The sequence below is a fragment of the Pseudophryne corroboree genome, chromosome 7 (assembly GCF_028390025.1).
Source record: "Pseudophryne corroboree isolate aPseCor3 chromosome 7, aPseCor3.hap2, whole genome shotgun sequence".
In the NCBI taxonomy this organism is placed as follows: domain Eukaryota; kingdom Metazoa; phylum Chordata; class Amphibia; order Anura; family Myobatrachidae; genus Pseudophryne; species Pseudophryne corroboree.
Window position 1 is genome coordinate 487,353,162 of NC_086450.1, and position 15,100 is coordinate 487,368,261.

Below are 15,100 nucleotides of genomic sequence, written 5' to 3' on the forward strand. Positions count from 1 at the left end.
GTCTGGTGAGTGCACCCTGATATCTATTTATAATACTCGATGACGGATATTTCCCTATACCAGATTTTGAGTGGCAACCCAGCGTGCTGCTGTACCTGCTGTGAGTGTGGATAGTTTATGGACATATATATATATATATATATATGCATACATACACACACACACAGACACATACTGTATGTGCTTAAAATAATAATAATAATAATAATAATAATAATTAATAATACTATTTAATCAGGGCCGGTTCCAGGCCGCTCTGCGCCCTGGGCAGGAAATGGGGCATGGCCTAATACAGGGGGCGTGGTCAGTTACGCCCCCTGTACATTACTAGCGCCGCTTGAATGCTGAGCGTCTAGTTCCCTTCGTGGAGAGGACCTTTTGCTGTGCGGTGCGCGATGACGTCATCGCGCACCGCTCAGCATTCAAGCGGCGCTAGTAATGTACAGGGGGCGTAACTGACCACGCCCCATTTCCTACCTAGGGCGCAGAGTGGCCTGGAACCGGCCCTGATTAAATAGTATTATTAATTATTATTATTATTATTTTAAGCACATACAGTATGTGTCTGTGTGTGTATGTATGCATATATATATATATATATATATATATATATGTCCATAAACTATCCGCACTCACAGCAGGTACTCTCCACGAAGGGAAACTAGACGCGTAGCGTCTAGTTCCCTTCACAGGAGGCCGGGGGGCAGCGGGCAGCGGAGGCGGACGGGGGGGGGCAGCAGGCAGCAGTGGCGGATCTTGCCATGGTGCGGCGCCCTCCGGACGGCGCCAGCGCCCTCCGGAAGGCGGCGCCCCGGGCAAAAGTCCTGCTTGCCCGTGGCAAGATCCGCTACTGTATTTAATAAAAAGTAAAAATGCGTGCATGTGTGTTACCAGGTTATAAAATGTATTCTGTGCTTTCTGAGTTTGTTACATTATTTTACACTACAATTTAAAGTACGCTGTGTGAAGTATACAGTTTGTGTTATGAATTTCTTTGTGCTGAAAACGGAAAAAAAAAAGTGAACAGGTGCACAGTACAGTGTGTGTAGTCACTATTAATCTACATTCAAAGGAACAGCGCTAATAACAATATAAAAATAAGAGGTATATGTGTAGACCGCAGATATAGACGGTCAGCTTATCTCCCATTACTGTAGTCTAGACATATATTTCTTGTTTTTATATTGTTATTAGCGCTGATCTATTGGATAAAGAATGGTTGAATATTGGCGCTGAATTGTCACCAATTCACCATTTAGGAACTAGCGGCGTATGAGTTATATATTTAAAATTATTAATATCTGTTATAATACTACATATTGGGGACTATGGGGGTTATTCAGGTTTGTTAGCAAAACAAAAAAGCAAGCAACTGTCCAAACCATGAGGGTAATTCAGTTCTGATCGCAGCAGCAAATTTGTTAGCTAATGGGTAGAACAATTTGCAGTGCAGGTGTGGCAGATGTAACATGTACAGAGAGAGTTAGATTTGGGTGGGTTATGGTGTTTCTGTGCAGGGTAAATACTGGCTGCTTTATTTTTACACTGCAAATTAGATTTCAGTTTGAATACACCCCACCCAAATCTAACTCTCTCTGCACATGTTACATCTGCCCCCCTGCACTGCACATGGTTTTGCCCAGCTGTGTGCTTTTTTAGGGGGTTATTCAAATATGGCCGTAGATTTTGCTATCACAGCAAAATCTGTGACCGTATTCTCACATGCCGGGGGCCACACAGCATGTGTGGCGCTGCCTCGCATGTGTGGCGCTGCCCCGCAATGCAATCACAATTCTATTGCAATCACATCTAGTAAAGGTATACCCGTCCAAACTAGGGTGTAGGTAGAGCACAGTCACCATGTTTCCACATGCAGGAAACACAGGCGACGTCATCGGCCGTTCCCGATAACTCCCATGACACTCCTGCGTTTCCTGCCATCCTGCCCCCAGTGCAGCTGGACACGCGTCACCTATCAATCACTCTGCGATTGCATCATTCTGGGATGCAATTGCATAGAGAAGGGTTGCGCACAAGCAGTACAGCCACTACAATGCGCAGATCCTTTGTATGTGGTACGCACTACGCAGTGGCAGCATCCAGGCCAATGACCGCCGCCTCTCCTCTTCCCTGGTCACTGCTTCCCATGCTCGAGTTCAAGACTATGCCCGTGCTGCACCCCTTCAGAGGAACACGTTCCCCCGCTTCATTAGACTCTCCCCAACCTTGCAAAGCTTCAAACGGACACTGAAAACCCACCTATTCATCAAAGCTACCCTCCCGATGCATAACCCAGTCCTGAGGCCGCTCCTCCATCCCCCTCCTGCCTCATACCTTGACCATCTCTGCTTTGCTTGCATACTGCCATCAGGCTTTCCTCCCGCTTGCTTGCACCTCATGTCACCTGTCTGTAGCCCCTTCCCACTAGATTGTTAGCTCTTCAGAGCAGGGCCCTCTTTCCTCTTGTTTTCAAAGCCCTCTTCTCCTCACATATCACTCGCAGCTCTCCCCTACTCAGCGACCATCTTTACCCTGCTAGTAAATGCTTCTCTCTATCTATGGCCACCAGCCCCTAGTAGCACGGTGATTTACTCCCTCACTACTAACATCTTATCTGTATTATGTATGAGAATTGTGCTGCTTGTTACCTGTATTCTATGTCTGTTATTTATCTACTGTAAAGCTAAGTTTTATCTCCCTGTACTGTACTTTGTACGGCGCTGCGAAACACTTGTGGTGCCTTATAAATAACATGTAATAATAATAATAGTATTAATAATAACAAACCTGAATAAGGCCATATGTAGCGCAGAGGAATTTGTTGTTTCTTTATGTTTAGTTCTTTAACAGAACACGCAGGGTTTAAGGAAATATGTTTCAGAAAGTTGCTTCCTAAAATGAAGGTGCATACACACGATGCAATGTATTCTTGCTAAGTTGTCTATATAGTCAAAATCGCAAGAAAAGTTAGCACATATCTCACTGTGGGGGTAATTCCGAGTTGATCGCAGCAGCAATTTTGTTAGCAATTGGGCAAAACCATGTGCACTGCAGGGGGAGGCAGATATAACATTTGCAGAGAAAGTTAGATTTGGGTGGGTTATTTTGTTTCTATGCAGGGTAAATACTGGCTGCTTTATTTTTACACTGCAATTTAGATTTCCGTTTGAATACACCCCACCCAAATCTAACTCTCTCTGCACATGTTACATCTGCACCTCCTGCAGTGCAGTTGGTTTTGCCCAATTGCTAACAAAATTGCTGCTGCGATCAACTCAGATTTAGGCCCTGTGTGTACACAACTTGCGATACTGATGTATGCCTCTGCAGGATCGGTAACGCAAGAAAAAATAGACGGTGCAAGTAAGTCTATTTTTGCTATGATGTGTACAATCTAGTACAAAGTATAGTCAAAAATGGCTCCGCCCCTCCATCTGAGGCCATGCCCACTTCACAAGAGGCCACACCCCTCTTTTGGACGCAACTCATGCGTGCCAGGTCCCACAACCTTCTAAAGTTGGGAGGCATGTGGTAGGGACCCATTCTTAAGGGGTTAGCCCACACAGTCTTGGACAGACATAAGAGACCATGGGCCAAATTCAATTAAAAGATGCAAATTTACTCCGAATCTTGGTACATTTGCTAAAGCGCCTATTCAGTTGTCCGCTAAATGGTCTTTTCTTTGTTTTTACCGCAAATTTTAATTCACCACCTCTGAGCAGGTGATAAACTTGGGGAGAATCCCTATTTTGAGTTATAAATGTCGGGATGTGTTTCTGAACCCCTGGGACACTCCCCTGAATGACTAATTAGGCCTTTAGAACTTTTTAATTGTTTTTAATTTGTCAATAATTACATGTCATTTTTGGAGTGAAAAAGTGCAAAATTATGAAAATTGGGGTACAAGCTATGGGACAGGGATATTGGGGTGCTGTATGAGTGGGACAGGTGTTTTTAGCCTTGCAGGTGGAAGCAATCGGTCTGTTTCCACCATTTTTTTAAAAAGTCCCCTAAAATGACCCATTTTCATATACCCCAAATTTAATGAGACTACTTATTTTGCTGGGAAAAAAACTTTCTATCATTGTTTTACATTTAAAAAAAAATGCATATACAGTAACAGCCATATGACCCAATTTAAGTACAAGAAATACTTTTATTATAACCAGTAATAAACTTTTATACTGTTATTCGATGTTAGTTTCGCTCTTTTGGGGGCTATGGACAGATTTACCCATTTTTCACTTTTACTTTCGGCACCAATTTTCGCTAATTTGCATTTGAATAGGGCGAATTGCAGCAGCGCACATACCGGCGAAAAGTCAGTTTTTGCTGCAAAAAAGATGCAGCAACCAGCAATCACAGTAAATGACAGCGATTTTGCTGCTAATTGAATTCAGACCCTTGTATCTGACCCTCCAAGAGAGTAACGATGTGTAATTTGAGTGCACTCTGTAGAGCCTGACTTTAGAAGGAGTGGGGCCCTCCAGCAGTGGGGCCCCCGGGAATTTCCCCCTGTACCCCTGTATCTTATCTCATGTCACTACGTGATCTGCCTGCACACAGCAGCCTAGCTCTGACTGTATCACAGAGACGACTGGAGACAGGAAAGTGAAACAGAAAGTACAGACGAGCAATAGAACTAAAAACACAGAAGTTAGGAGACGGAGAACAATGGCAGAAAGACACCCAGATCCTGTGAGAGGTGAGTTATGTCAGGAGTAAGTCATTGCTGCACTGGATAGAACGTTACTGGACAGGGAGCAGCTCAGATCCCAGAACTTTACCATGTTTATTGATATCCATCTTCTTCTTTAACTCATGCTTCAGATAATACTCCATGTACGCTCACCCTGTATACACCTTTGTCTTGCAAGCTACAATATATACTCCAGTAAAATAAAACTATTGACTATATGACTTTTCCAGGCTCTGGTCACTATATGCGGACATAGATCCCTGTCCACCTCCACATCTGCTGGACACTTCATAGGTAGAGTGCTGTCATCCTGTAAACAAGAAGTTGTACTGTGTGATCCAGGCATTACACGGTGATGTAGGTGTGATGTTATCAGCAATCACCATTACAGTCCTGCTTTCCTTGGAGTGATGACGATTTGCATGTCAGGGTTGTTTAGTGTTGGGGTTCAGTTCACAGCTCATGGATTGGGGGCACCGCACGTGATCTCGGAATCTGTTTTTGAAGTCCCCTGATTGTCAGATGTGACATAGATTCTGCTGGGGACAGACTCTCCTAGGAACTGACTCCTGTACCTTATATATTCTGCTGGGGACTGACTCCTGTATCTTATATATTCTGCTGGGAACTGACTCCTGTATCTTATATATTCTGCTGGGGACTGACTCCTGTACCTTATATATTCTGCTGGGGACTGACTCCTGTATTTTATATATTCTGCTGGGGACTGACTCCTGCATCTTATATATTCTGCTGGGAACTGACTCCTGTACCTTATATATTCTGCTGGGGACTGACTCCTGTACCTTATATATTCTGCTGGGGACTGACTCCTGTACCTTATATATTCTGCTGGGGACTGACTCCTGTACCTTATGTATTCTGCTGGGCACTGACTGCATTCCAGTACATTCTGCTGGGGACTGACTCCTGTACCTTATATATTCTGCTGGGGACTGACTCCTGTATCTTATATATTCTGCTGGGGACTGACTCCTGTACCTTATATATTCTGCTGGGGACTGACTCCTGTATTTTATATATTCTGCTGGGGACTGACTCCTGTATCTTATATATTCTGCTGGGAACTGACTCCTGTACCTTATATATTCTGCTGGGGACTGACTCCTGTACCTTATATATTCTGCTGGGGACTGACTCCAGTACCTTATGTATTCTGCTGGGCACTGACTGCATTCCAGTACATTCTGCTGGGGACTGACTCCTGTACCTTATATATTCTGCTGGGGACGGACTCCGTTATTTTATGTATTCTGCTGGGAACTGACTCCTGTACCTTATATATTCTGCTGGGGACTGACTCCTGTATTTTATATATTCTGCTGAGAACTGACTCCTGTACCTTATATATTCTGCTGGGGGCTGACTCCTGTACCTTATAAATTCTGCTGGGCACTGACTGTATACCAGTACATTCTGCTGGGGACTGACTCCTGTACCTTATATATTCTGCTGGGGACTGACTCCTGTACCTTATATATTCTGCTGGGGACTGACTCCTGTACCTTATATATTCTGCTGGGGACTGACTTCTGTACCTTATATATTCTGCTGGGGACTGACTGTATTCCAGTGCATTCTGCTGGGAAGTGAGGGGCAGATGTACAGTATTATGAGTTGTTACTTATAGCGTTATCTGCGCACGTTATGTGCGGCAGATTCTGCATCCCTGGATGTATTATAGTTAGGATGCGTGTTCACTGTCTAGCAGGGGCACGATGCGCACCAGTCTTTATTGGTGTTGCTATCTACAAGACGTGTCAGCAGTTGTATGAGTGGTTAATGGCACTGACTGTTTCGACATCTGCACCAATTGATTTTAACGGCTGCAGCGGTCATCGCCGCACAAGAAATGAAGTGTTATTTTTTTTTTTTTATTGACCCGTGGGTGTCGCTGGGGGATTTCTGACAAGCTCATGCGCAGAATGTATATGTATGTATACTGTATTTGTGTATATATATATATATATATAAATATATATATTAGAGATGAGCGGGTTCGGTTCGTCGAGATCCGAACCCCCCCGAACTTCACGTGGTTTACACGGGTCCAAGGCAGCCTCAGTTCTTCCCGCCTTGCTCGGTTAACCCGAACAAGGCCGAACGTCATCATCCCGCTGTCGGATTCTCGCGAGATTCGTATTCCATATAAAGAACCGCGCGTCGCCACCATTTTCACTCGTGCATTGTAGATTAAACGGAGAGGGAGTGGCTACGTTCTCTGCCTGAAAAGCTCAATATCTGTGCTCAGTGTGCTGCATTGTGGTGACCACCAGTAATATAGTAGTACAGTACAGTATCTTGCAGATCCGTGTCAGACTCAGTTCTACTATCCTGATCAGTGCTCAATATCTGCTGCATTGTTGTGACCAGTATATAGTAGTATAGTGCTGCATTGTGGTGACCACCAGTATATAGTAGTACAGTACAGTAGGCCATTGCTGTATCTTGCAGCTCCATGTCAGACTCAGTTCTAGTATCCTGATCAGTGCTCAATATCTGCTGCATTGTTGTGTGACCAGTATATACTATATATATATAATAGTAGTACAGTGCAGCATTGTGGGGACCACCAGTATATAGTAGTACAGTACAGTAGGCCATTGCTGTATCTTGCAGCTCTGTGTCACTTCTAGTATCCTGATCAGTGCTCAATATCTGCTGCATTGTGGTGACCAGTATATAGTAGTACAGTGCTGCATTGTAGTGACCACTAGTATATAGTAGTACAGTACTGGGATCTGGAGCAAACAAAATGGCGGCAAACAGACTGTTGACCCAACGGGAATATTCCCACGCATAGGAATAGTGTGGGAATAGAACCTGTGATGACCACAGTGAGCGCACAAGGTGTTTTGTTGCACTCCCCCCCCCCGTGTGTTTTTAATTTACTAGTTCTAATTATATGTGTAAATATTTTAGTGTCACCAGCTGACATCTTAAAGTGATTAATTTCATTGAACGAGTGTATATAGGATAATACATCCATTTTTATATCACTGTTTGTAGCGCTTCCTTTTTCCTACTTGCTATTTATTCTACGTAAAATGCCAATTCCCAATGCATGTATGGAGCAGACTGCACCCACCTGAAAGTCAGACATTGTGGAGTGAATGTGTTTGTAGTGCTCCAGGACGTGTCCTGCTGTACTTTGCCCTGTGTCTAATACTCCCAGCAGTAATCAGTGGCTGGTGTGGAATTTACCCATGCCATTGTTGAATTACGAGTGACGATGCCTGTGACCAGTTTGCACCTCACATAAGTAATGAGCGCCCCGGTCACAATCACAGCATTCACGGGTGGTTTCCTCTAGGATATTTCTGGAACAAATACTGCCTGGTATACAGCAATAGACATGTGCTATAGGTTTCTTCCTTGCGGAGTCCTGTCTGTACATTACATGCTTTGTGACCGGCCTGATTCTCCGCTGGACATACACTAGTCCTCAGATCATGCACAAAGCTGGACCATTTTGCAAGTTCACGTGTCAGACCCAGGCACATCAATTTGCCCATCTGTAGTGATTATTAACTCCAACAAGGTCACCAACACACTATATAAATGTTCAGTACAGTTTAAGTAATCCACAGTTATAACAATGCAGTTTCTAAAGAAATCTTTATAGCAATATGTAACAAAAATAATATCTAAGTGGCTGTGTGACTACATGTCCCAGCATGCCCTGCCAGATATTTTGCATACACTAACAACAAAGCTGATATTGCCGGTTCGGCGTGTGGTGTGAAAGCGCTATAGTCGAAATCCCGGGATGTCTGACCCGGTAATTCAACCCGGGAATAAAGCAGTGTTATTCCCGGCTTGAATACCGGGTCAGTGGCAGCTTAAACTGGCTCCCGGGTCGATGCGACCTGGGACCCATTCACTACAACTGGCAGAGGCGGCGCAGAGATGATCTCATCTCCCAGCGCCGCCTCCGCCCCCACTGCTGGGTCCGTCCCCAGCCGCTATGGCAAACCGCCCGGCATATTGCTAGGTCGGAGAAGCCAGCAATAGCGTCCAATGCCAGATCCCACCCGGGAAGGACCCGTTTACAATTCCCGGGTGGGATCCAGCATTGGCGGTGTGATAGGGATATTACATAATCAAGTAAGATATCAGTAGAGATGCAATAGGGATTTGTCCTAGAGTGCCCCAAGTTTGTCAACTACAAAAGCACTTTTCAAAAATGTATTTATCCAAGCTCTTAGAGAGGGAGGACACTACAAAATCATTTTGGATCTCTAAGGCCATGAGGGGGTTGGCTAGGTCAGAAGGGGTTAAGGTTTATAAGAGCGTTCCATAGACCTGGGGGGAATATAAAAGAGTGCAAGAACCAGAAGTGCAGAACTTCATCCAAGTTCTCATGTATTATTAAAGGGGAAATCAGTTACACGGCAAAACTAGGTTGGTTTTGTGTTACGATGACCCTGGATGACCTTGAATAAGGTATGTCTTACGAATCGATGACCCTGGAACTTTTAGAGCAGACAGTGATAAAAGGGGTAGGGAAATTTTTTAAGGCAATATTGTATTTGTGGGTCTGTAAGATCACTGGGTGACGAGCTGCGATTGGTTGAACACAGCTTTGATGGGAAATCAATATTTCTTAGCAGCCAATAGAGGGCACAAGTGGCAGCTGTGGGGCACCTTCCCTTTTGCACGGCAAGCTGTCTATGTCCAAAGGGAGGACCTGGGCTTCAATCTCCAATAAGGTTGGGCCCCATTAGTGCTAGACTAATAGAAAGGGAAGTGCAAGCCTTCACAGCTCAGTTTACATCGGGAGACATACACCTGCCCCCCATTGTTTGTGAAATGCATCTTGGCTATCCATAAATCATATTGTATCTTGTAATGTAATCAGACAACATCCACCATTGTCTACATTAAGTCTACTAAGATAAATGAGATCCATATCTTGCAACCTGCAGGCCAGCTTTTCAGGATGTCGATGTGCTTTTTTCAAGACCACTAGTGAGCATCAGGTGTAACTAATAGTGGATTATTCTTAAATAGTGCCATTAGCCACCTTCCAGTGTGTACCAACAGAAACTCCATACTGACCCTCACCCGGAAGTAAATAGCTTTGTAGCGTATAGTGTCGAAATAGCATCAGTTGGTTCCTAAGCAACCATATGGTGCCGAGCCCAACCTACTATATCCAAAAACAAGGCCCACCGTATCAATGGAGGTATATATAGAATGACCATCACTGTCCAATAAGAATCAGAATCAGCTTTATTGGCTAGGTATACTTGCATATACTAGGAATTTGTCTACGGTTTGCTATACAACAGCCAAGTACTGTAGGTAACAGATAAGCAGATGGGGGGGCATGTACAGTCTTACAGATAGGTATACCGGAGGGACACAAGTGAGTTACATGTACGTCTAGTCAGTCAATGTTCAGGAGTTCAGCAGGCGGACCGCTTGGGGAAATACATTTTTTGAGGATTCTGGTGGACCCGGCGGGGGTGGCCCTGTAATGCCTGCCTGATGGAAGCAAGTTAAACATGCTGTGGCTGGGGTGTAGCTGGTGCTTTACTATTTTTGTTGCCCGCTTTTTAGCTCTAGATAGGTACAGGTCCTGGACTGAGGGAGCCGTACAATACCAGTATCACGTAGCACAGTACCAACTCCACAATCGCGGCGTAGAAGAGGAGCAGAAGCTTCTGTGGGATGTTGAACGTCTTTAGTTGCCTGAGGAAGAACAACCTCTGCTGCACTTTTCCGACAGTGGCGTCAGCGTTGGACCCCCATTGAAGGTCCTGGGAGATTGTGGCCCCCAGCAACTTGAAGGAGTCCATTAGCGATACCACACTGTCAGCAATCGTTAGCGGAGGTGCACTAGCTGACTTCTTCCTGAAATCCACTATCATCTCGACAGTTTTGAGGGGATTGAGCTCAAAGTTGTTGTGGCTGCACCACTGGGCCAACCGGTCTACTTCCCGTCTATAGGCCGATTCGTCCCTGTCCTTGATGTAGCCGATGACGGTGGCGAATTTGATGATCTTTACTGATTGCGCCTTTGAGGTGCAGTCATTTGTGTACAGGGAGAAGAGCAGAGGTGAGAGGACACAGCCCTGAGGGGCCCCTGTACTAGTGGACCACACTTAAATTTCCCCGCTCTCACCACCTGTGTCTTATCTGTCAGGAAGTCTACTATTGAGGAACATGTAGCTTCTGGGACCCCTAGTCAAAGTAATTTGGGGTGAAGGATGCTGGGAACGATTGTATTGAAGGCTGAGCTGAAATCGACAAACAGGACCCTCGTGTAGGTACCGAGAATGTCTAGTTGCTGTAGAATGTAGTGCAGGCCCAGGTTGAAAGCATCATTGACACACTGATTCAATCGATAGGAGAACTGTAGGGGGTCCAGTTGGGGGCCAGTCACAGTTTTCAGGTGATTCAAAACCAGACGCTCAGTGCTATCAGCATGTATTCGTTCAGGTTCGTGATAGAGGGTTTCTTGGGGACTGTGACGATAGTGGACCTTTTGAGGCAGGAAGGGACTTTCTGTAGCTCCAGTGATTTGTTGAAGCTCTTGGTGAATATGGGGGTGAGATGACCCACACATGCTCTCAGGTCAGATGGTGACACTCCATCAGGACCCGGAGCTTTTCTGGGTTTGGCCCTTTTGAACAGTGCCTCCACCTCTTCTTGGGCGACTTGAAGTACCTGGACTTGGCCATCTGTGTTCAGGGCATCGTAGAGGTTATTGTTTGGTTCGCAGGGGACTTCTTTTGCTAACCTGCAATAAAAGTATTCAGCTCTTTTGCTAGGTCTCGGTGCTGTTAGGCGCCGGGGTCCGCTCGTCGGTGCGGCCCGGCGCCTAGCAACCAGGGACGACGTACGCGTACAGCCGCCGGCTCCCTGGCAACGCTAGACGCCGGGCGCACTGAGCCGCACGGACCCTAGCAACGGGGACGCCACTGGCGGACCGCGTTCCCCGTTGCTGGGTCCAGTTAAAATGATTGTGCACCTGTTTCCTGGCCGTGCAGCAAGGCAGCTGCACGGCATTTATGTAATCAGCCCTGTCAGCAGCTGATTGGAGGACTCCTGTTTATATGCACTCTCAGGGCTTCTCACAGACGCCGGTAATAGCTTCCTGCATGCTGTCCTTGATTGCTGAGAGTCTGTTTCCAGTCTTGCTGCATCCGGTCGTTCCAGTCTCCAGTAGTCCTGTACTCGGAAGTTGTCATCTTGTTCCTGGAGTCCTGACTGATCACCGTTTAACATCCAGTGGTGTTCGTGAGTCGCGGCTTTGCCGTGTGTTGCGGCTTGGCCGCTTTACCATTTATTATTTGTGTTTTGGAGCATTTTGCGGAGGGTTCCGCTTCCACAGGTCCACTCTGGTATCCGGCGGTGCTGGGTAGGAGTATTGGACAAGTGGATTTTTGGTTGTCCTTTTCCCTGGCGGTTTTTCCGCACATACTTCAGGTCTTTGCTAGTTAGCTTGTTGCCCCTGGCCTGTTGTCAGTCAGAGGTCCTCTTGTTATCATCCTGCCTCGGATTTCCCTTTGTCTCTCATTAAGACCGGGGGGCACCGGAGTTGGGCAGACATAATCCGCCCTTCAAACGTGGCTGCCAAGGGCTCAAGAAACCATAGTCTCGCAAGGGATTTCCGATAGCACGGGTGAGACAATAGAGTTAGGGCGCCAGGGGCAACTAGTCTTTCCTGCTCCCGTTACCAGCATTCCATTCCAGCGCTCTGGTCATTGTCATAAGATCTCCTCTGGTCAGGAGTGCTGGAATCATAACATTATTACCGGCCACACCAAAACTTAAAATTAAACAGGGTTTAATTTTTTTCTCATTCAGTTTTGTAAGAGTTTATCGGCCTCATGAATCCAACAGGTTTAGGGCCAAATCCTGGTCAGCTCTTAGTCAGCCAGATTCAAGAACTTACTCAGATGGTTCAGGATCTTTCCCTTCGGGTGAAGTCGCAGGAAGATCTTTTGCGAACTTCCCCGAAGGTAGTCCCTGAACCAAAGATGCATTTGCCTGACCGTTTTTCTGGTGATAGGAAAGAGTTTTTTAATTTTAAAGAATCCTGTAAACTTTATTTTCGTTTAAGACCGATCTCCTCGGGTACTGAATCTCAGCGGGTTGGGATTATTATTTCTTTGCTCCAGGGGGATCCTCAGACCTGGGCATTTGGTTTAAAAGCAGAGGATCCGGCCTTGTTGTCAGTAGACGCCTTTTTTGGATCTTTAGGGCTATTGTATGATGACCCTGATAGAGAGGCATCCGCTGAAGGTCAGTTGCGCGCTCTCAGACAGGGTAGGAATCCTGCAGAGGTTTATTGTACGGAGTTTCGCCGTTGGTCGAACAACTGTGGCTGGAATGACCCAGCCCTGCGGAGTCAGTTTCGCCTCGGCTTATCAGAGTCTATAAAAGACAGTCTCCTTCAGTATCCCGCTCCTGAGACTCTCGATAAACTCATGGAGCTTTCTATTAAGATTGATCGTCGTCTCAGAGAGCGGAGGGCTGAAAAAGGAGCACCTGTCAGGTAAACTCCATGTGTATATTCCATTCCTGAGGACGTAGAGGAGCCCATGCAGATGGGTCTCTCCCGGCTGTCTCCTGAAGAAAGAGCCAGAAGGCAAAACTCTGGTCTTTGTTTGTACTGTGGGGGTAAGGGACATTTTGCTCGTAATTGTCCGAACAAGTCGGGAAACGCCTCGACCAGGTGAATTGTGAGGGGGTTCACCTAGGTCTGCAGCTTATCTCCTCGAATAACTCCATTTTAGTCCCAGCTAAAGTTTCCTTTGGCAGCCTCAGTTCTTCGGTGTCGGCTTTTGTTGACAGTGGAGCTGCAGGAAACTTTATGGATTTAACTTGGGCTAAAGCCTTAGGCATTCCTCAGTTATCTTTGGGTAGGTGTGTCACCATGCATGGCTTAGATGGGAGTCCACTGTCCAATGGGGTTATTTCCCTCTGTACACCCCCTGTACTACTTACGGTAGGAGCTCTTCATTCTGAAAAAATCGAGTTCTTCCTTACCCATTGCCCAGCAGTTCCAGTGGTTCTGGGTCACCCTTGGCTGGCCTTTCATAATCCCACCATTGATTGGCGGTCGGGGGAGATTTCACAATGGGGTACCTTCTGTGATAAGGAATGTATTACGTTTCCAGTCAGAATAGCAGCTGCCATTCCTGAACTCATTCCCGTGGAATACCAAGAGTTTGCTGATGTGTTCTCCAAGGGCAATGCAGACATTCTGCCTCCACATCGGCCTTATGATTGTGCTATTGAGCTAATTCCTGGTGCCGCATTGCCAAAGGGAAGGTTATATGCTTTATCCGGGCCAGAAACTGCGGCCATGAATGATTATGTTAAGGAGAGCCTAGGGAAAGGATTTATTAGGCCATCAAAATCTCCTTTAAGTGCAGGCTTCTTCTTTGTGGAGAAAAAGGATGGCTCGCTTAGACCTTGCATTGACTTTAGAGCCCTGAATAAAATCTCAGTTAAAAATACTTATCCTCTGCCGCTGATTTCTGTCCTCTTCGATCAGCTGCGTTCGGCTGTGATTTTTTCTAAAATTGACCTAAGAGGAGCGTATAACCTCATCCGAATCAAGTCTGGAGATGAGTGGAAGACGGCCTTCAGTACTCAGTCGGGTCACTACGAGTACCTGGTGATGCCGTTCGGCTTGTCTAACGCTCCAGCAGTTTTCCAGGACCTCATTAACGATGTGCTCCGTGACTTCCTAGGGAAATTCGTGGTCGTTTACTTAGACGACATCCTGATTTATTCTGACTCAATTGAACAACATGTTACCCAGGTGCGTCAGGTTCTTCAAAAGTTACGTGAGAATCATCTATAGGCCAAACTGGAGAAATGTGAGTTTCATGTCACGGAGGTATCTTTTTTAGGGTACATTATTTCCCCTCGGGGATTTTTCATGGAACCTAAGAAGCTCCAGGCCATCCTTAGTTGGGCGCAACCCACCAATTTAAAAGCAATTCAGCGCTTTTTAGGGTTTGCGAATTATTATAGGAGGTTCTTTCATTCTTTTTCCGACCTGGTTGCTCCCATTGTGGCTCTGACAAAGAAAGGAGCGGATCCTACCAACTGGTCGCGTGAAGCTGAGTTGTCCTTTCGGGCCCTGAAACAAGCTTTTGTCTCGGCTCCAGTCCTCAGACATCCCAATCCAGAATTGCCCTTCGTTGTGGAGGTTGATGCCTCGGAGGTTGGAGTGGGGGCTATACTATCTCAAAAGGATCCGGAGTCTCTGGAACTACATCCTTGTGCCTTTATGTCCAGGAAATTCTCCTCCGCTGAATCCAACTATGACGTTGGTAACCGGGAGTTACTGGCAATAAAATGGGCTTTCGAGGAGTGGAGGCATTGGCTGGAGGGAGCAACACATACTATTTC

General features: G+C 46.0%; 1 protein-coding gene across 1 annotated transcript in view; it reads left to right on the forward strand.

The window, feature by feature from the left end:
• Nucleotides 1-4,599: 4,599 nt before the first annotated feature.
• Nucleotides 4,600-15,100, forward strand: part of LOC134945685 (uncharacterized) — a 73,267-nt gene continuing 62,766 nt past the window's right edge. Inside the window, exon 1 of the mRNA XM_063935126.1 lies at nt 4,600-4,705. Coding sequence (XP_063791196.1) covers nt 4,675-4,705 — 31 coding nt within the window. The 5' untranslated portion in view covers nt 4,600-4,674. The remainder of the gene's footprint in view (nt 4,706-15,100) is intronic.